The following is a 22603-nucleotide window of genomic DNA, read 5'->3' on the forward strand; positions in this document are numbered from 1 at the left end:
TCGAACGTATTTACTAACAGCTATATGAAATGGAGTCCTGTTGTAAACAGAAAGGAAACAAATGATAGCACAGCGATTGAAAAAAAAATAGATACGCTTTTTCGTGATCGTAACTTTTTTAATTATATAAATACACTACATAGTCATGATAATACGTTAAATGTAGTTTAGAAGTTGTTTGCTTTTCGAATCAATGTTTTTTCAGGATATCGTATTATGCCAACTCACGAACGATGAAACAAGACATTTTTGGCTCGTGGTAGTACTCTCTATAAATGCAAAGGAGCTAATCTGAATTGCACTCCTATCAGAGTGAGATGACGGACCATTCCTGATGGAATGAGATTTCAAACGTTCAAGAGTGAATTTTTACCTTCTTTGAAGTGAAAGTATGCATATTTTTAACAAGAATTCACTCTTGAATGATTGAAATTTCATACTGTCAGGACTGGACCCTAATCTCACTCTGAGAGGAGTGTGATGATTAGCTCCTTTTAAGAGTAGTGATAATCAGAATACACCTTTCGGCCTACAAGATTATTTAGGATATCCATCTCATTCGATAAATTCGGGGTGAGGTGGGTTTAAACATTCTGCATCTTATACGACCAAAGCTGGAAGTCTTTTTTTATTATCAAGATAAACTGTGAGATCCAAGGTATAAGATGTTTTATTGATTTCATTTTCGAGAGGGATGCTCCTTCCTTCAGTAGAACCTGTGTTCGAGGTTAATTAGCAAAAAACTGACAAGAGGATTCTAACTGAAAACTATACTGTACAGAGCAAAATATTGGCATACAAAATAAAGGGACTTTTTGTAATTCAAATTGGACAATGTTATATTGAAAAGGTCCGTTTACCAAAAGATGAAACAGAAAAAAAAAAGAAATATTTTGACCAAAGCGACCAAAGGAACAATTTGTTTTTTAAATAGGACCTAATGTCATTGTGTACCGTACCATGCTGACGAATGCCCCTCTACTTCAATTCTGATAAATGACACAATGGACCATGCATGCACTTTAGTAAGCTTTACAATATTCTCCCGCATCAACAAAGTAAAGCATATTGGCAAGAAGGACTCTTATTGACACTTGTTGTTGTGGTTTTTTTTACATTAATTCAACCATTTTGAAGAGGACGGGAAAGCATTCATTCTCATAAATACACCTATATTATTATCCATCATTTCGATTGTAAACAAAATGCAATACAAATTACATTTTTAATTTTTATTGCTTTTGTTTGTATGTAATTTCCCTGATGAATATATCATATGAAAGCTAAAAGAATAAGTGAGACATTTGTAGCGATAGAGGTTTGTCTATAAAAATTATATTATAGATCTCACACAAAATTATTATTCATGCAAGCTTATTGATGTATTCAATATGAACAATAAGAGCTTGCATAGCGTACATTAGGAGTTAAACTCTAGCCTTTAGACAAGGCCCAATGTCTGAAATGACTCGTATAATCAGAACCGACGAGTAAGAATTAAGACTAATCGTTCAAATAAGGGCGAACGAGACGTCCACTCGATCTCGCGCTCACACGGGTTACGCCAGCTCTCTTCTTCGACCGCTAGTCTCCTTTCAGTCACTACTCGGCGAATAATAAAGTCAAGTCACGAGGACTTGTCAAAAGGCTAGAGTTACCCCTGCAGACAGGAGCGGTGCCAGGGTAGTTTGGTAGCACACTAAGGCAACCTAGAAATGATTTTAGCTTTCCGTCAATGAACAAATGAAATACCGGCCGGCCCATCACTCTATAATTGTTAATAGTTTCATTTATTTTGCTTTCTTCATTTTATACCTTTTCTTTGATATGATTTATTCATTTATGTATATATTTTCCGTTCACAAAATACAAACAATATCTGAATGTAAAACAAGTATGTCGCCCATAGCACTAAAAAGTAGTACATAATAGGGCTTGTAATAATGTTCATTTTTTTCTTCAAAATGATACTGAATGAATTCTCTTTTTTTCATCCTCCCTTTTTGTTTATCAATTGGACCCCCCCCCCAAATATGGCAATGCCCCTGGAAAGACATTAATAAAGTTCCGAAATGTGACGTCACGGTCACGACAACGAACCGGCTGGTTCTTAACCCCGGTTCTTAACAGAGTCGCTGCTGACGATCTTCTACAGTGCGTCCCAAAAAAAACTATACACTTTTGAAATGGCTGCCAAATAAAAAATGTAGCACTTTGGGGAAAAAGACCTACATATATGAAAAGCCAATAAAGTCAACTTTCAAATGACACCAAAAAGTTGGAAAACTATTCATGCTTGAGCGAGCACTGCCCACTGAAACAAAGGGTATGAAAATTAGGGTGGGCTGGAATTAGCCTTCCAATTTATGTAAGTTTTTGAGAGGCAAATCCTTTCGAACTTGCAAAGTTAAGGGCGATGTGATAAATTAATGATCAACCATGACCAGTTTTGGTTGCTTAAGCAAATTTTATAAATTATTAAATTGAACTTCAATGCATGAGTGAACACAAGGTACACTTTTTGGGGAGCATTTAAACTTTATCATTTGGATCTCTTTTTGGGCAGCATTTCAAATTTATCATGTGGATCTCAGCAATGTGTTCATGGGCGTCGGGAGAATAGGGGGTGAGATAGGACTTAAGTGAGAGAAGTAGGTTGATGGAATAAGGGTCAACAGAACATTCAGCCCCCGCCCCCTCCCTCTCTCCCGCCCTCCCTCCTGTTGAGAGACTGATGGCTATTGTCATGTACGCGTGAAGTCCAGAGCAGAATGTTGATTTAATGATTAATTCTGAATTGGGACATCAACTTTTTCCTATCAATCATTTAATCAACAATTTATCAGTAAATCAACTTATTCAATGTGCAATGTGATCAATCAAACATACATTTTTTTCAATTAATTATTTCATTAATCATCATAATCATTAAATTTCTTGGTAGTCATTGAAAAAAAAACTGACCATCAGCCACCGGTCACTTGGCAGTTAAGTTTTGAATAGGCTACAAATGATGCAGGAAGTGAGACAGAGAGAGGGGGGGGGCTGGGAAATGGAGGTGGAGAGGGGAGGGTACATATGACTTTTAATTTGTAAAAGGAAAAAAAAGAAGAGGAATGCCCTTTTAACCAAGTCTTAGCATATCTCGCCCTCTTGCTTGTAACGGGTACCATCACATTACTCTGACTCTCACGAACACACTTTTGAGGTTCACAAGATGAATATGCTACAATAAAATTACAATTCCTGTTCACTCATGCATTACATTTCAATTTAGTAACTCATGAGATTTGCCTAAGAAACCAAAACTTATCTCACTCATTAATTTAGCTTAACAAGTTCCAAAGGACTAACCACTCAAAAAACTGTAAGGCTAATTCCTGCCCATCCTACTTTAGCTGAGCTTAGTCTCTCAGGAGGAGAGAAGCGGGGGGGGGGGGTGAGATTGTGAGAGGGGTTGCTAAATGTTCTGTTGACCTTTATCCCATCAACGTACTTCACCTACCTAAGTCATATTACCCCCTCTTCTCCTGACTGTCGTGAACACATTGTTGAGATCCACATGATAAGACAAAATGCTGCACCCAATTCATGATCACTCATGCATTAAATTTCAATTTAATAACGCATTAAATTTTCACAAACAACAAACTGATCACAACTGATCTTTAATTCACCAAATAACCATCAACTTTGCAAGTACCAAACAAAAAAAAAATGAAAGAAATTGGAAGGCTAATTCCAGCCCACCCTAATTTTCATACCCTTTGTTTCAGTGGGCAGTGCTCGCTCAAGCATGAAAAGTTTTCCAACTTTTTGGTGTCATTTGAAAGTTGACTTTATAGGCTTTTCATATCTATAAGTCTTTTCCCCCAAAGTGGTACAGTTTTTTATTTGGCAGCCATTTCAAAAGTGTATAGTTTTTTTTGGGACGCACTGTATACACATTTGTATTTGCAAAAATTACCATCATTCTGAGGGTGCAAGCGATGAAATCTCGTTGGCAGAAACACGCTCTGGGTTTATTTTTTTAGAACCAGGCCGCCATGACCCCATGGCAACTGACGTCATCGCTTCGGTACTCTATAAGAAATGCACTATGTAATGACGAGGTTCTTCCTGGTCTGTCGTGAAAGACCTCTGATTCGCAAATTATTCGTGAAATCGTGGTGATTACCAAAACCGACGCAATTTATGAACCAGTGTTAATTAAATACTACGGCAGAATAAAGATGACTAAAAATCACCCAATTTTCGAAACAATCAAGTCTGTTGCAGAATACACACGAAAGCGACGATGTCTAGTGCTTGATCGGCATGTATTTCTCAATGGTAACGCACCCGTGTTCGCAGAGCGGTGTGGGGATGCTCCCCACTGTACTCCATTCGTCAAGAGCGGGATCGTAGCAGAATAGATAAGGCACGTTCACACTGGCGTCTAATTTGCTTCCTCCCGCGATATAGATCTTGTCCCCGACCACGGTGGCGCCGTATGAATACAGGTACTTTCCGTCAGTCATCTTACTCTCTGGAATGTAAGGAAAAATGCGAGAGAAGGATAGAAAATCACTTCGATCAGTAAATTTTTCACGGAGGCATGAATACGGTGTCGAAAATATTGGTAGACAAAAATATTTAAAAAGATATTTCATTCTTTTTTATTTAGATTAATTTATTTTCCATGTGTGTCTCACATCATTTTTTTATACACTATCAAAACAATTTTTCATGTGACTCCCCCACAAACTTAATCCTGTAAAACTATAGATATGTCTCTATTTGTAAAACACACTTTTCATTTCATATCCTCCACGTTACATTTTGTTTTAGGTACACGCATTCTATATCATCTTTTATAATTAATGAGAATAATGACAAGCACATTGAGGAGGGAGGTTTGCGAGTGCTGAAAATTAATGTAGACCTATGTTCTTCAGCAAAGAGACCAAGGCTTTATTTACCTCTTAGTTTTTCTCCAGTAAGAGGGTTGACGACCACCACGTAGTTGTCATATCCTCTGAAGACCAGATAATAGACGTAGTCGTTGACCACCACAGCGTTCTCGATGCCGTCTCCTTGGACGCGCGGAAAACTGAACATCTGTATCCAGTTGTCATCTTCCGGGTCATAGCAGTGCATTATATCCGGGTCGCGGAAAAAATATCCGTTCACGTAGAGCTTTCCTTTGATTGTAGATAATAATAATGATGATGATAATGATAATAATAATAATGATAATAACATAAATAATGATGATAATAATGATAATAGTCAGTTCTTGTATAGCACATAACACATTATAAATAACGTCTCTATGCGCTTCCAAAGGACTTGGATATTATTACCTCAAGCAGCTTTTACGCGCTCGGCATTTCAAGGAATAAATTCCTGCCAGGTACCCATTCACCTCACCTGGGTTGAGTGCAGCACAATGTGGATTAATTTCTTGCTGAAGGGAACTACGCCATGGCTGGAAATTGAACCCAAGACCCTCTGTTTCAAAGTCCGGAGACTAAACCACTGGGCCACAACGCTCCATGATGATGATGATGATAATAATAATAATAATAATATAGATAATGGTGATAATAATGATAGGGCCTATCTCATATACACAGAGAAGCCACTTCAGCTACACTGTTAGAAAATGTATCCTTGAAATAAAAGAAGTTCCTGCAGCAGAGTCTCGAGAACACCTGTAATATTACCAGATTGCGTAATCTTACAGGAAATTGGTATTTAGTGTATGGAATCTTACAAATTTTCTTGAATAAAACACCCTTTTCCCCTTTTCAAACAGACCTGTTCTGTTAAATTGCAGAAAATTCCTGTCTTATGAATTTGCAGAATGATTCTGTTCTTGCTTTCTGCAAAATCTTTTTTTTCTGTAAAATCACGGGTTTTTTTAACAGTGTAGTCTTCTAGTGGACCCTGTATATTAAAATATGTCTATGTTATCCTTCTCGATCGCTTCGCTAGATGGTACAAGGTCCCATTTTCAAACAACTTCTCGTTCATGAGCTGGGTGTTCTACCCTACCACTCTACCTCGCGCTCTACAACTGAGCCACTATGCACAGTGACTGAGAAAGAATAACAGTTTCAGTGATAGACATTGTAATACATGTATATATGAATTTCTCCCCAAGACATTATTTTCTCTGCAACATAGATCACTTAATTCGCTATAGGGGTCGCAGAACCAGGGTGGCTATGGGCTTTATAATTTATAGTCCCCACTTTTTTTTTAAAACTTGTAGAAAAACGTAAACATTGCCATTTAATTGTCATTTTGGCATGTCAGCTCCCATCTCTACACCCCCCCCCTCCCACTTTCAAAACCGTTCCGCTGCCCAAAGAGGACTATGTTCACTAAGAATCAGGGCCCCGTCTTACATACAACGAGTTACGATCGATCCAATCAATCGTAACTCTATGGAAATCCATCAGTGTCATAATTTCTTCTATAGGAAATTTGTAAAATGTCCTTTGTAAACAAGGGAGAACACACCAAATTGTCAAGAAATCAATGAATTTATGGATATACATTCATATCTAGAATTTGTTTTGAACAAACATGCATTTGATATGTTGACGTTGCTGGCCGACCATAGTTGCGATTGATCGGATCAATCGCAACTCTTTGTAAGACGGGGCCCTGGTCTCTGAAACGTTATCAAGAACAGTGTTATCGAAAATGAGAAATTAGAAAAATCTCCAACGACAAAATGTTAGTTATGTTTAGGCATATCTCTTCCCGGTTCCATAGATGTAATAGCCTGATTTAACAAGAAAAGTTTTTGAAGATTTCTTCCACAATCCATAATGTTAACTGATATAGTTTTTTTTTTAATTACATGGAAAGATTGATGTAGATTTGGGAGGAGGCTCTTCTAAGATTAGAGACATATAATTATGTTGTGCATATCTTGTTGGTGAAATCAAATTGAAACATTTTGGAAATAATTGCAAATAAAAAGGCGTAACACCTGTTCTCAATTACCTTCGTGAGACGACAAGACTGGTTTCTCCAAGTAACTTCCTTTAATCCGAGTGATGACAGTCCAAGTGTTCTTTGATGGGTCATACCTCTCGACATCGTTGAATCGTCTTGCCCAGCCCATCTTGCCCCCGACGACGTAGATGAAACCGTCAACGACTGCGGCGCCATGAGCGAAACGCGGCGTGTTCAGACTCGCCACCTGGGACCAGCGGTTGGTGATGGAGTCGTACCGCCAGACATCAGGGAGGGTTTCAGACATGCGATCGCCATGATCTGCCTTGAATATTTCGGAGAAAGAAAAGATAAACGGTCCGATCTTATAGATTGTATTCATTTCTCTTGTAATTTACGTCGCCAAGCAAATTTAAAATAATAGTTCATAGAAGTTGTGACAGTCATTTGAAATAATACAGTTTCATTACTTGTATGACAAAACTCTTCAGGAAAACATGTTAAAGAAAATATACAGTCATTCTAAAATTTCGGACTCTCATTCTGAGAGAAATTTTATAGATTGTTGTAATAATGAATAATTATTTGTTAATGAATTAATAAAAAAAATGGGGATTTATTATCATGTTTAAATAACTAATACTTCTTGATACATTTGTTTTCCAAAATAAGATAATTCTGTGGCGGGTATTTTTTAAGTCATTATATTTATTACAAAGAACGTGCAATTTAGAGCAATATTTAAATTTTTGTGAAACATCCCCAGGTAAAAAATAACAAAACAATCCGTGGATGAGCCATGCAGTCTCCTTCTGTTCATAGAACCAACGATATCTTGTCAAGGAATGTCATGGAAAAGGGGAAAGTTGGAATTCGGCAGCGTTCCAGCAAGTATTTAAAGAGTATAGAATCAGAACGTTTTCTGTAAAATACCGTCACTAAAGAGGCTGACTTGGTCCCGGGTGACACGATATTTTCTCAGGACTGCGACAATTTCTCCGGGCTTAATTTCGTCTAAGATGTAGGGTTTGGATTAGGATTGCAATAGGGTTTCGTGTTAGGTTTAGGGTAGGGTATTGTCTTAAACGCAGGGTTGCAGTTCGTAATTTGATTAGTGTGTGGAATTTAGAGCCGAACGATTGTCGCCGGAGCAAATGTCTTGGAACCGATTCTGTCTTTTAAAAAGTTGAGATTGATCCCATGAATCACGACTATGGAAAGCCAGCGACGCCAACATCTAGAATGCAAATTACCATTCAAAATGCTTTCTCGGATGTAGGCTTTAATCACGCAAAATTACCAAACAATGTGTTTCCAGAGGGACGGCATTGGTGGATTTCCGTAATCAGGTAGTTGTGGTTAATCAGATAAATCTCGTTTTAGCCATTAAAGGGGAATCCAACCCAAATAAAAACTTGTTTTTATAAGAAAAAGAAAAATCAGACAAGTTGATAGGTGAAAGTTTGAACAATATTGGACAAACAACAAGAAAGTTATGAATTTTTAAAAGTTGTAAATATTGGTAACCACTATACTCATGGAGACTTCAATACATATTATGGCTAAAATGTCATTTTTCCCAAAAGTTTTATTGCAAATTATATTTTTCTTTCATGAGGACATTAAGTAATATACTACCTGGGTCATATTTAGATTACTGCCCCAGGGGAATGGGTACTTAGGAGAAAACCACAAATCCCTGATAATAAAGTACTTGGCCTATAGGAAAGTTGTCCTTGCCGATTGTCATAATTTACTTACCCAGTTGTCAATTTGAAATCTACGTGCTATTAGTGATCTCACTTTTAAAGCAGCTATAGCTTTCTTATTGCTTGTCCGATTTCTTTCAAACTTTCACCATTCTTTTTAATTTATTTTTCTCCTTCCCAACACAACATTCTATGGCCAAGGCTGGATTCCCCTTTAACGTATAGGCCCAGGATGTCCATGCACGCACTCTACATGTGGCAAATCATCTCCTCCTTTATAATCCCACTTCATGATATCACGCATTCCACTTTTGATATCAAGGATTGCATTTTGCGAACAACACAAATAGTACGAATTCGAATTATTCATATTAATAATTTTACATGTATGTGTAATAATGATAAGCAATTTTTGACCTTAAGAAGTAGGGTTAAGAAAACGGCTTTACCAAAGTCAATGTACGTCGGCATACGCTGACTATAACGTTAATCCAGGGGAGACAGCTTTACTAAGGAACAGTCACATATCCCCAACGAATCTCTTATTAATAGGCCTAAATTTAAACATTTTGAAGCACAATCATTTAATACCTGTCCGGCAATGATGTAAATATCATTGTCCAGAGCCACGGCGGCAAATCTTCGATTCTTTCCCGGGAAAGGGGCGAGGGCATGCCACGACGAATCCTTTGGATTGAAGCACCAAACGTCGCGGACCCACTTCTGTCGGTCATCGAAGCCGCCGACGGTGACCAGTACTTCGGTGGTCATTGAGTACCGTAGCTTGAGCCTTGGATCATCGATATGATGGCAGCTAGCACCCCTCTCCCGGAGTAACTGGCTTTCTCCAATAATGGCCTGGCATGACGCGTCCTCCTACCATGAATATCAACCAAAAATCCGTCTTCAATATAAACACTGTTCTCATGCCAATCCACGGTTAAAATACACATTCTAAAAATAATAAAAAAATCTTTCAAAATGGATCAAAGACCCATACAAGCTTGGTTTAGCGCAAACCCCTTGGAAAAATGAATACCCCAATAATAACAAAATTTCATTCTAGTTAAAACTTTTTTTTCTTGTCAATTTTTTTCCCCTACTGTTTACAAGACACGACACCGCTTGACTTCAAATGATCTAAATAAACCTTCATGAATGTATACAGAGACAGATACAAGATAAGACCAGATATAGGTCAAACCATGGACCAATTAGTTCCATGGTCAAAGCAACAGATATACCCATAGGGAATAAGGGCAGACGTGAAATAATTGAAATAGGAGTATATGGCTCATATCTTCTCTATATCCATCCCTTTTCTGTATAGCGCTGTTGTTGTTTCTTTACATATGATATTCTATGATCATTGTGTCGACGTCTCACATAGTGGACCAGAGGACAAATCTATGAAAGGTTTTTAGCAGCTTCTTTGGTTCCCCATTGCTCTTATAGTATCTGCTTTATCGTACCAATGGTATTGCACATAAATAAATAAGTAAACATATATATATATATATATATATATATATATATATATATATATATATATATATATATATATATATATGTATATATATATATATATATATATATATATATATATATATATATGTATATATATATATATATATATATACCGTGTGAGTAAAGAAAAAAATGGCACCTCACAATACCCCATTTTAAGGGGGAAAATGTCATGAACGCATAATCATGATATATAGCTGGAAAGGGTATCTTCTCCCAATAAATTTAATACCATATTTATCTGGTTTTTGTTAATTCTTGGATAATCAATATGTATTCATTACAGTAGTGTAAATTTTGACTTGCGCCAAAGCAAGGCATGAATGCAATGAATGAATCCAGATGCCAATGATGTCATAATGATACGTGAGTTAGTAAAAAGAAAAATGTCTGCAAATCCCTTTTCACTGAAATTAACTTGAGAATTGTATTAAAGAGTGTTTATAAAATAATAATGTAAATTATTGAAAAAGTGTTTTGAAATGGATTTTAATGCAACCGTTGTAGGATTATGACATCATTGGCATCTTGATTATTCATTGCAGTCATGCCTTACTTTGGCGCAAATCAAAATTTATATCACTGTAAAGAATACCTCCTGCTCATCAAAGCATTGATATATACCACATAAAAATGGTATCAAATTATTCAGAAGAACATATTCGTTCAGGCCATATATAACAATTATTTGTTAATGACTTATTTCTCCTTAAATTAGGGATTTGTGAGGTGTCAAGGTGTTTTTTTTTTTACTCACACCATGTACACTGTATATATACCAGTTAAAATAAAGAAACATATCGGTAGTATTTATAGTAAATTAATACATAAAAAATAAAATAAAAATAAAAATAATGATTAACATACCATACCTGTAAGATGGGGTCATGTTTGATGTATTGTTCAACGTACTCTGGTTCAATCAACGGTAATCGGACATGTCGAAGAACCTTAGGCATTAATTTCATCCTCCCTTCGATGTCCTGTTTGAGCCATATCATCACGGCTTCAAAGACAAGTTCTTCATTCTTCACAGAGAGACGATCATCAAGAACAAATGATGCCAGTTGGTTAACTGAGAGCAAAAGGAAGTCATCGGTTAGCATAATATCCTTGAAGTAAGTCAGAATGAATAAAAACGCATGGTCGAAGAGTTGATCACAGCTGTAGAGTTTGGCAAAGTTGATGATTCCAAGGCAGTTTTGGACATCGAGATGGTCTCTGAAGAACTGACTGCAGGCGTTGACCGCAGAGACGAGCTGCAGGAAGCTGGCCATCTCCAGCATATCCTGGGCGTTGTCCTCGTTGATGGCCAGGCGACAGGTGTAGATGAAGTCCAGAAGGATGCTGAAGATATCGCTTCGGATGCCTTTGAGTTCCACCTCTTCCTCGCGGATTTCTCTCATACCAGACGTGAACATCGCTCGGAAGTATGGACTGACTGCAACCATGACAGCCCGGTGGCATGGAAAAGACACTTCCTCAACAGACAAGATCAGGTCTGTAAATCTCTTACTCTTGCGATGTTCGTTCAGCACATGGAGGACATCTAAAGGATAATTATGTTCCTGGAAGCTACACTCTGTTCCACTGGATGACACATCGTCCTCTCCTGAAGAAAGAATCGATGACGGAACGGCACTCAAGGAGGACGTCTCACTTCCCGCGTCAAGACAGAATTGTCCAACAAGATAGTCACTACAGGCCAGCTCAACTGATTTGTTCAAGAATGCAGATTGTCCGAAACTCAATGAAAGCATTTCCTGTGCATTCTGGAAACCGATTCCCATCTTGGAGGTGTACACGAAATCTATAATCTGTTTGACATAGTCTGCTCGGATATGATCAACGACAAGTTTGTCACTCCTCTTTCTAAGCTTAATGTGCTGCGACTCCAGAAGGTTCATTATGAGAGGACTCCCCGCGGCAATGATGGCTCGATGACAGAGGTATTTCTTGTCACCTGATAGCACCTTGAGGTCTATCATATCACCAGCGATACGCATGTCGTTGAGAATGGACATAAGTTCTAATGCATGGTGAGGATGGTTGGTAAGACATCGCCTTGAGGAAGCACTTGTGTGGCTAGCATCAGAACTGTCCCAATTACCTGAAAGAAAAGGATTCAAAATGTGCAGATATGGATGAATTTTACATTTGACAAAAAACAATAAATGTTATGGCCCGTATTCTGAAGTCGGGTTTAACTTAGACCATGGTCTAACTCTGTGCTAAAATTATGGTAAGCCAAGAGTGTCAAAATTTGTATTGCATTGTATGTTTTTTTATGTTTACTCTGCTCTTTCCTGGTTCTTTGATTGTGAAGACAATTATCTATTCAAAATTCCTGGACAAATGAGAATGATTTGAGAGTCAAATGAGCTGAAATATAATATCTCTGCTGTTAGTGATTTATGTCACAGTTGACTTTCCATACCTAAACCACAACTTTAAACCCGAGTTTAAATTACACCCGACTTCAGAATACGGGCCTATAATTTTATGACATTCGGTGTCATGAGGGTTTTAAACTTTATACATACATGACGTCATACAAATGCTCCTTGATCGACAGCATTTTCATGAAATGATTGCGTAATGCAAATTGACTTGGAATTCAAAATGGTCGGTTTAGAGTCACATTCTGCAAATTCATATCTACAAATATTAGCCTCATATCACAGATAATGCATTTCCCCTAATTTATCTGAGTGAGATTTCAATCTTGTAGACTATTACTGCATTAAAAAAGAATTAATAATGCTATCAATATAATGTATAATGTAGGTTATTTCGGTAAGAGGTAAAGAGATCAATTTTCTACAATTGGTGACTGATTTTTAATCCTACCTCCAGAACTCTCTACAGAAACACTCCGTCTGACTCCTGACTTTGGAATTGCACCCCCTCCAGGGGTCGCTTCTGCAAAGGGTCCTGTGTGGCCTTCGGCTGCTTCACTCATCCGCACCTTGCTCATCGCCAGGGACACTTCCCCGCCGATCTCAGACTGGTCATCGTTGCCAATCCCTGAAACAAGGATGCTTGGGACTTCACTGCGGTTGTACCTGGGTTCGTTCCAGTAAGGCTGCTGAGGGTTCGAGAAGTCCAAGCTTTCGCTGGAAGTTTGGGAGAATAGATGGAGCGAAGCTTCCCCTTCTTCCTCTAGAAGTAGGGCCATCTGCTCCATCCGCATCATATCCATTTCAAAGTCGCTGATGGGAGGACAGCTAGGTGTGTCCGGCTCATGCATTGCTTCTGCCATGTCTGGTATATTCAGTTTATCCAGTTGGTCCAGGTATCACTGAGAACAATCTGGTGTCCGATTTTACCTTGAAGTACGCATTTAAGTAGTTTTATCACCAAAATGGAGTTCTCTTCATACAAGCTCACATGTTGTCTCTGAATGAATTTTATTCGTTGGCGAATTTCTTTAACACAGGGCTATCGGTTGTGCGAGTAACTGTACAAAGAGAGGAGAGGAGATATAACTGAATATTATCATTAGAAGTAGTATCATAGCTAAACAAGAGCTTAAGAGGTTGTTTAAATCAGTGCTGCAAATTAATGAGGGAAAAATATCACAAAATATAATATGCGCCAACAATTATCAATCAAAACCTTAATCATTGAATGTACTATTGTCTAAAAAGGCTTATGCAAAAAATGACATATTATTAAGAGAGTTGATGGAAAATTATATAGTAAAATACATATACACTGAAGAACTTGGGTGTTAAAAGTGACACCAGCCGGTGTCCCTAGAGGACTACACCCTTAGGTGTTAAAATTACACCCTAGAGATTAAACAAAACACCAAAGAGTGTAAAAGTAATAACCAAATGTGTTGCAATAAAACCCAAACAGGAGTTGAACTAGCACCAAAAAATAAAACTGGAGTAAAATTACTGGTGTGTCCCTACATTAGCAACACCACAGTTTTTGCTGTGTATAATCATGTTCCAGGTACACAGTTTTGAAAGTAAGTATGAACACGCTTTCACGTGATACGACTATGACGTATCTTCCTCGATTTTTCTACTTGTGCATGGGTCCATGATGACACAGATTATCTCCACCGTCTGGAGTCAAAGAGTTATAATTATCTAGTTCATGCGGGAGGTCTTTGCCAATGCACGTAGGCTCCTCAAGACGCTATGTGGGAAGAATGGCAGGTATGCAAGCACGGTGATTGAACATTAGATGATATTCATTCGTGAAAAGTGATGAGGTTGTTACAGACTTACAGGGAAGGTTTATAAAGCCTCAGTGATTGGGGGTTAACACGCGTAAAAGGATTTCTTCCCGTGCAATGTAGGCGTGGGGATACAAACATTGGAACTGTTTTTTTTTTAGCATTGTTATCCTTATTATTATTACTATTATTATTACTATTATTATCATTAATATTGTAATCATCATTGTTATTAGTATTATCATTATCAAAATATTATTATTATTATTAACATTATGATTATTATTATCATTATTATTATTATTGATGTTATTATTATTTGGCAAATACAAATCACAATAATAAACAATAAAACAAACATGAATGTATTTTCAAAAAGGTGAAATATAGCTGCCACGCCGCGTATGGACAAAATAAATCTAATGATTGTGGTCCCCACACTGCCAAAGGCAACCGCATTTCATAGTAATGTTTAATTACCATGGTTACCTGGGTAAACATACAAGCCGATGTTCCCTTGTCGCTGCAGAGTCACGGAATGCGGTCTTATATTTTGGTACAAATTCAATTCAATTCGGTTTATTAGATATAAAACAGAATACAATGCTGTAGTCCGAAGACTAATTGTGCAATGTTTACAATGAATGTTATTTATATTTGAAGATTTGAAAATTATCCCCGGTCTTCCACAAAGAAACAAGTGTATGACCCCCACCCCTTTTATTTATTGGTTTATGATCAAATTCATTACTATATCTAAGATTCATTGGTATATCATACAATTCACAAATGGACTCATTATAATCATACTCTCATAATGTGGCGGATATAACCATTGCAATAAGGGTTTTATTATGGACAAAATCTTGTGAGAATAGATTAAGCACGAGAGCAGAGCGACCACTCGAAAAATTTTGAGTTTTAATATCAACAATATGTTCCAATTTCATTTTATCTTACTATTGTTATTCTTTTTTCTACTTCATCATTTTCTGGTAACTTGATGCCTTCCGATATATTTTGTGTAAAACAATCTATGTAATAAATATGTATTCCGTTTCCACATTTGTTCGCTCAAAGTAACAACTTATATTTTCTCCCAATGGGAGAATAATTTTCTACAAGCTCTGCTTTTTATTTAGGCTCCTCACTTTTTTTACATCTCGTAGTGTACCTTATGTTTGAATACTTATATTAGATATTTAATTTGATCTTTGATACACTATGTTTACGAATACATTTGTTATGCATATTATGTTATTTGTTTTAAAAGTGGAATCAATAAATGAAATGAAATGAAAAATGAAATTACTCAATGTTCTAGATGGTTGGACAAATATGTTGGAGGTTGGTGGTGCAGTTGATGTCATCTACCTACTATAGAACTCATGAAAGCCTTCGATAAGGTCCCACACCAGAGACTTTTAGCCCAAAGTTGAGGGATTTGGCATATCTAAGCTCATATGTGAGTGGGACAGGTCATTTCTTGTCGGTCGACAGCACCGTGTTTGTGTGAATAGTGTGTTCTCTGACTGGGCTAGATGTAACCAGCGGAATACCGCAAGGGTCCTTTGACCCCTGCTTTTTGTAATGTATATTAATGATCTGCCAGATCAGATTTCGTCAAGTAGGCACCTATTGTTTATTCATTTGCGGATGACACCAAGATATAAAAGCATTAAAAATGACAATAATGCTGAGTTACTACAAGCAGACTTAGATCGTCTTGTTTCATGGTTTGACAAGTGGCTATTAAAGTTTCACCCAGATAAATGCTGTGTACTTGGTAAAAAGAATGATGAATTTAATGACAATACAATGACACAAGATAATGTCACACATAATCTATCACAAGTTGAAGCTGGTAAAGATTTAGCAGTGATGGTTAATAATAATAATAATTGGAGTTAAATAGCGCTTTTTCCAGAGGATACAAAGCGCTGTTGACAAAAAGCTTAGTTTTGACCAGCACTTTCAGTCAAAGATAAATAAAGCCAATATGCTAGTGAATCTAATTAGAACATTCGTTTATCTTCATAAGGAGAACTTTTTACTCCTATATACAAATCACTGATTAGACCTCATTTGGAGTATGCTCATACACTATGGAGTCCATACTTAAAGAAACATATTCAAGCACTAGAAAACGTACAAAGAAGGGCCACTTAGTTCGTTCCTGAGGTAAAGAAACTTTCATATGAACAAAGATTGATTCAACTAAAACTTCCTATACATTAGCATATCGCCGTGCGCGAGGAGATATAATCGAAACATATAATTTGTTTCACAGGTATGAGCAGGAGGTAGTGCCAGATTTGGGTCAGGTGCATGGGCCTACCAGAGGTCATTTTAAAAAAAATTGTACATAGGAATGAGGAAACCTTGGAATAGTCTAAGTAATAATTAGTGAATGCATGTACCAGTGTCCACAGCTTCGAGAATGGTTTGGGTAAGTATTGGAAATGTGAACCAGTGAAGTTCAAGTTTGACACTGACCCACGAGAACATGATCCGGCCAACCTTAAGCATGTAAAGAGTAGACAGAATTTGGAGCTGAATACAGAGTCTAAGACTGCGTGCAGAAGCCCGGGGCAGAAGCATCCATAAGTATCCACAAGTAGCATAAGTAAGTATATGCATGAACATAGGCGGCGGAAGCGGGGGCGGGAGGGGGGGCGTGTCCCCCCTAAATTTGAGGTGGGGGGTGATCCCCCTAAATTTTTTGTTGACAACCTTTTTTTTTTGCTTGCTAAAAATTTTTGGTTTATAACCTTTTTTTTTTTGCTTGTCAATTTTGTTTCCTGCGTCCTCCCTAATTGTTTTGGTTGAGGAGGAGGAATCTTTTTTTTTTTTTTTGCTTGTCAAACAAATTTGGTGGTCCCCCTCTAAAATTTTTGGCTTCCGCCGCCAATGAGCATGAATGACGTGTTTTTGACGAGAAAACGTGATACATATCTATACTGGGTATCAGAATAAATAAAGCTATAACCCTCAACCAATAGTGAGTACCAAGTAAATATTGGATATAGCATACAGACATTAAACAAATATTACGTTGTTTACTCACGTGATTTTATCGCCAATTTGTTCATTTGTTTTCCTGATACATGTATTATATGTATAGTTAAGAGTAAAGACATTTCTATCTGAGACTCTCGTGGTTTTCTTTGTCTAACTTCCTCTCCCAATTTTAGTTCTTCAAAGTGTTGGTATATTTTATTTGAAAACGTCTGAAATATGAATTATTTGGACGATAAAGGATATTATATGAAGAGCACACATTTATTTAAAAGAAGAAGAAGAAGAGGAGGAGTAGGATAAGAATGAGAAGGAGGAGAGAGAGAAGAAGAAAAAGGAAAAAGAAGGAGAAGAAGGAGAGAGAGAAGAAGAAAAATAATAAGAAGAAGAAGGCGAAAAGGGAGAAGAAGATGAAGAAAAGAAGAAAAATAAAAATAAGCAATAAAGAAACAGAAAATGTCTATCCATGACACATCCCTATTAGCAATTGCTTCGATTTTAAAGTACTGATATAAGATTGATGAACATGACGGGTAAGCCCATTCATTTAAATGTCATTTAATGAAACATATTTGCCAATGTCAATTATTGGATCGTAACTTCAAAAGAGGAATGGAAATTCATGTGTTTACAGGTCTCGAACTTTATTCTTTCCTCGTCCATTCGTGACATCGTCTTAGGTAGTATTTACAAAGTCATTTAAAGTTAAACATGCGTGTTGTGGCCTCATATTTTTCTTCCTACTGTGGTTCTATACCCCATAAAATGAACTAAAATATAAGACAAATATGTTAACAACAGTGCCGTGGCATTACTTTGCAACGAACACAAACAAAAAGAACATAGAACGGAAGATGCATCTGTCACGTCGCTGCTGTGTTGATAAAATGATACTCTCGTATCTCAAAATTTGAATATATTAATGACAGCTCAAAATAAGCTAGATTTTAGAGTTACAACATGCATGACATGGGTAGCAACCTTCGGTTACACTTCGTAATTCCGAAGGTTCGTAATTCCGAAACACGTAAATTGCCTATACCTCGATGTTCGTTAATCCGAAAACGTAAAAGGGTTCGTCAATCCGAACATTTGTGGCGTTATTCCGAAGGTTCGTTTTTCCGAAGGTTCGATAATCCGAAAACGAAATAAGGTTCGATGTTCCGAAGGTTCGTTAATCCGAAAACGAAATAAGGTTCGTTGTTCCGAAGGTTCGTTAATCCGAAAACGAAATAAGGTTCGTTGTTCCGAAGGTTCGTTAGTCCGAAAACGAAATAAGGTTCGTTGTTCATTTCGTTTTCGGACTAACGAACCTTCGGAATTACGAACCTCATTTCGTTTTCGGATTAACGAACCTTCGGAATTACGAACCTCATTTCGTTTTCGGACTAACGAACCTTCGGAATTACGAACCTTATTTCGTTTTCGGATTAACGAACCTTCGGAATTACGAACCTTCGGAATTACGAACCTTCGGAAATACGAACCTTCGGAATAACCGAACCTTCGGAATAACGAAGCTTCGGAATTACGAATGTATGCGGCAACCTTCTTCCCTTCTTTAAGTTCTTTTCTATTGTTTTCAGGCAATATGAAACGGTTACCATTGCTCGATTTTTTAAATACAACCTTTTCTATGCTGCCCTCAAATTGTTCACATTTTCAGATACGAGGTTTTATCAGGCCAGCCACGATGAGATGTGCTGATCTTAACTTTTTTTTTAAGGTCACAAATCAAGACAGTGGCAAAACGACAGCAAACCAAAACCTCAAAGTGAAAAATTGAATTATATTTCATTCATTATACAAATTGGCGCATTTTTTATACTTGCATTATGATGCTGCCCTTATTATGCTGTTATAATCTGACATGTTGCTGCCATGTAGTCCTAGATGAACACGAAAATGTTTGTGTTGCATTGCATGAATGCTCAAGAACAAAATAAAAGATGCATTATGGCATATGAAGACCGTAGAAAGTCATCTTGTCGGTCTGACTCTGATATGATTATTTACTCGCATATAGAGTACAAAAAGACCCGTTTTGATTACAAATTGCAGAGATAAACCACAAGAAATCAACATTCCATATTAATGGGTTTGTTTTTCATGTCTGTCAATACCTTTCTATACAAATAACTTCGCCAAAGGCTGCAATAGGCATATTAATTTTTTTTCAGCAAACGGGAATTGGGTGCGGAAGGGATAAATCAAAATATATTATTGATTCACCTCAATTGATTTTATAACTTCCTATTTGCAAAGAAACGCGGTATATTTGATGGAGTCTCGTTAATCCATTTTCACTGAGTTTACTTTTGATTATCTTTGTCCTCTCAAAGAATTTCCATTTATTTTATTAAAAAAAAGTTTAAAAAAGATCATTATAAAACTTGTACGCATTGATCATGCTCAGGTTTTAGGTACCAGACATAATTTGCATGGGGAATCAGTCAAACTAATAAAGATAAGTAATTGATCATTATTAAAATATAGGCTTTTCCCTGCTGCAAAGAACACAGTGTGTTCACAGTGTGTCCACAGTGTGTTCACAGTGTGTTCACATTATGTTTGCAGTGTGTTCACAGTGTGTTCACAGTATGTTCGCAGTGTGTTCACAGTATGTTCACAGCGTGTTCACAGTATGTTCGCAGTGTGTTCACAGTGTGTTCACAGTATGTTCGCAGTGTGTTCGCAGTGTGTTCACAGTGTGTTCGCAGTGTGTTCTCAGTGTGTTCTCAGTATGTTCGCAGTATGTTCGCAGTGTGTTCACAGTGTGTTCACAGTATGTTCGCAGTGTGTTCACAGTGTGGAATGCAATATTACACACAATGCGAAATCATCTACATACTGTTTGATACTTTCAGCGTTTTAAAAATGTGAATCACGCTTTCACATACTGTATGCTGCTATGGGAACACACTGTGTACAGTAAGGACACTGTGCAGGCCTACACAGTGTGGAAGTATCTACTCACTGTTAAACCTGAGCCAAATGACAGTGTGAATGATATCTTCACATAGTTCAGGGTGTGGACACACTGTGAATCCACTGTGAGCACACTCCTTGGCATATTTTGACACAGTAAACACTATTAGAATCATCTTCACCATGTTCACTTTGAGCATGCTAGTTAAGTGTAAATCACATCTTCTAAAAGTCCAGTAGGTGATCAAACTGTCAACACACGCATTAGCGCTATTTTGTTTTCCATATCACAAGAGTCGAATTGCTATGTAAAAAAGTTACCTTTTACGCTCCTGATTACCCCGAAGTTTTGTCTTTCACACAAACGTTGTCTTTATCCATACTAACATCGACCATCATGACATTATTCCAATAAAGATTATTCACAGACGACATATCATCCGGATGTTCACAGTCTTTATTCTAACTTCCCGAAATGAGGCTGTCGTAGATGTTCACATCGGTCTTCGTGGTAACAATTCATGTCATAATAGCCCACACCATTCCAAAACGACTGTCGTAGTTAGATCGAAACACACCGAAACCATAATAGTCATGTCATCAGCTATTGGAACTCACTCAAACATGTATACGCCTTTACGTGTTGATTATTTACTTGCGGTGGATGAAAGTACCGTGGTGATGCAACGGAGGTTGAGGGCTACGTAGAACAGAAGGCTGCTCATCTCATAAGAGGAAGAGAAAGAGAGAGAGAGGGGGAGTAGAAACTAAGAGGTGGGGAGGGAGGGGAGAAAGAAGAATGCCAGACAGCGAAAGGGGAATAGGAGATGAAAGAGGGGGCGAAGGAAGGTCGAAAGAGACAGATAGAGTGAGAGAGGGGAAAGGAGAATGCTAGGGCAGTATTGAAATGAGACGGATAGACGGGGTGGAGAGGGGGGAGCAGGGAGAGAGAGAGAGAGATGTGAGAAGAGATTTTCGAATAGTACCCAGACGAAACGCATCGCGATGATTTTGTGATGACTTGTGATTGTTGCCAATCGGCGAACGTCGAAATAAATTCTAAAATGGTTTAGAGCGACGGAGCTGAAATCATGTAAACAATAAAATCAAAGTATTCATAAAATATATTTCTTAAGATAACTCAGTCAAAAGAAGTCTTTACGATTATATTTCATTTGCGGGCTTACTCTGAAAAAAAGTATCGATATTAATTCATCACTAATCTCCAGTGAGACGCGCCAAATTGGCAACAGATTGGCATCCAGTGAGATCATCATCGTGTTTCAATGTAAAGAATCCGGGGAGTCGTGCCTTGATGATCGAAGCAAACGACATGGTAATTCATGCAGGGATCCCCTGACTGAGTTCCTCCGTAACACGAATATGAACGATCAATTTCAAATCTAATCTGACGATTCTGATTGGTTCATATTGGGTATGATGAACAACATGGGCATGTGACGAGATCGTGATTGGTTATTCCCATTTCAATATTGATTGCTAAGCTTTGTGTTACAGTGCCTAGGGTGGTTAATCTATCACGGGATGCAGCTAACGACCTTTACAGGCTTAGAGTTGATAGGAAGAAAGAGAGAGAGAGAGAGATAAAGAGAGGGAGGGAGGGAGGAGGAGAAAGGGGGCAGAGCAGACCGGGGGATATGTGCGACCCCATCCAAGCATAGCTCGCTCTGATCCCCGAAACTTAAAAAAGGAAATCCAGTCGAACAAAAAGTTGATTTGAATAAATTGAGGAATACAACCAAGCCCAACAATAAACGTTTCATCAAAATGGGATGTAGACATGAAGAAGCTAATTGAAAAGAAAATGCTAGATGCATAATAGTCAGTAGAGAATTGATGGAACAAATAACGTCATCCAATCACTATTATATCTTTTGTATTTTGTTATACTGTATATTCATTTCCCCTTTATTCTAAGGTGAAAGAGGTTTGCTTCCTCCTTAAACACGCTGAAATGTCATTTAGCAACCTATGGATCCTCTTTATAAAATATGTAAATATATATCCACTCTAAAAACGAAGAGCTAATTTAGATCTTAAAGAGCGTATATTTACTTCGGAGTGCTGATTTGTCTAGTTCAATTTGAACGAGAAAAATTAGCACTCCGAAGTGCAATCACTATACACGCTCTTTAAGAGCTAAATTAGCTCTTCGTAGCTCTTTTTTAGAGTATATATATATATATATATATATATATATATATATATATATATATATATATATATATTTGTTTATATATATAAGTAATAAAAT

At 37.3% G+C, this 22603-nt stretch overlaps 1 protein-coding gene across 2 annotated transcripts; it reads right to left on the reverse strand.

Moving 5' to 3' along the window:
• Positions 1-1773: 1773 nt before the first annotated feature.
• On the reverse strand, positions 1774-21246 carry LOC129279108 (kelch-like protein 24). 2 transcript variants are annotated; one of them, XR_010296106.1, is made up of 8 exons: positions 20650-21246; positions 13041-13650; positions 11063-12300; positions 9255-9539; positions 7003-7279; positions 4962-5183; positions 3938-4528; positions 1774-2149 (listed from the first exon to the last, which is right to left on the reverse strand). XR_010296106.1 is itself a non-coding variant. In XM_064111390.1 (7 exons), exons 2-7 carry the CDS (start codon positions 13450-13452, stop codon positions 4302-4304), a joined length of 2661 nt encoding a protein of 886 aa, XP_063967460.1. In that variant the 5' UTR covers positions 13453-13650; positions 20650-21246; the 3' UTR covers positions 2532-4301. The 2 variants fall into 2 exon arrangements, 1 of the variants encoding a protein (XP_063967460.1); XM_064111390.1 differs by lacking the exon at positions 1774-2149 and having other exon boundaries at positions 2532-4528.
• Between the last annotated feature and the right edge of the window lie 1357 nt (positions 21247-22603).

The sequence above is a fragment of the Lytechinus pictus genome, chromosome 16 (genome assembly GCF_037042905.1).
Source record: "Lytechinus pictus isolate F3 Inbred chromosome 16, Lp3.0, whole genome shotgun sequence".
Lineage (NCBI taxonomy): Eukaryota > Metazoa > Echinodermata > Echinoidea > Temnopleuroida > Toxopneustidae > Lytechinus > Lytechinus pictus.

Coding starts and splice junctions, on each gene's coding strand:
- LOC129279108 (XM_064111390.1), bottom strand. CDS start 13,452: ATGGCAGAAGCAATGCATGAGCCGGACACACCTAGCTGTCCTCCCATC. Junction 5,184..7,002: donor AGTCTTGTCGTCTCACGAAG/GTAATTGAGAAC, acceptor CTACAATCAAAG/GAAAGCTCTACGTGAACGGA. Junction 4,529..4,961: donor TACTGGAGAAAAACTAAGAG/GTAAATAAAGCC, acceptor CTTACATTCCAG/AGAGTAAGATGACTGACGGA.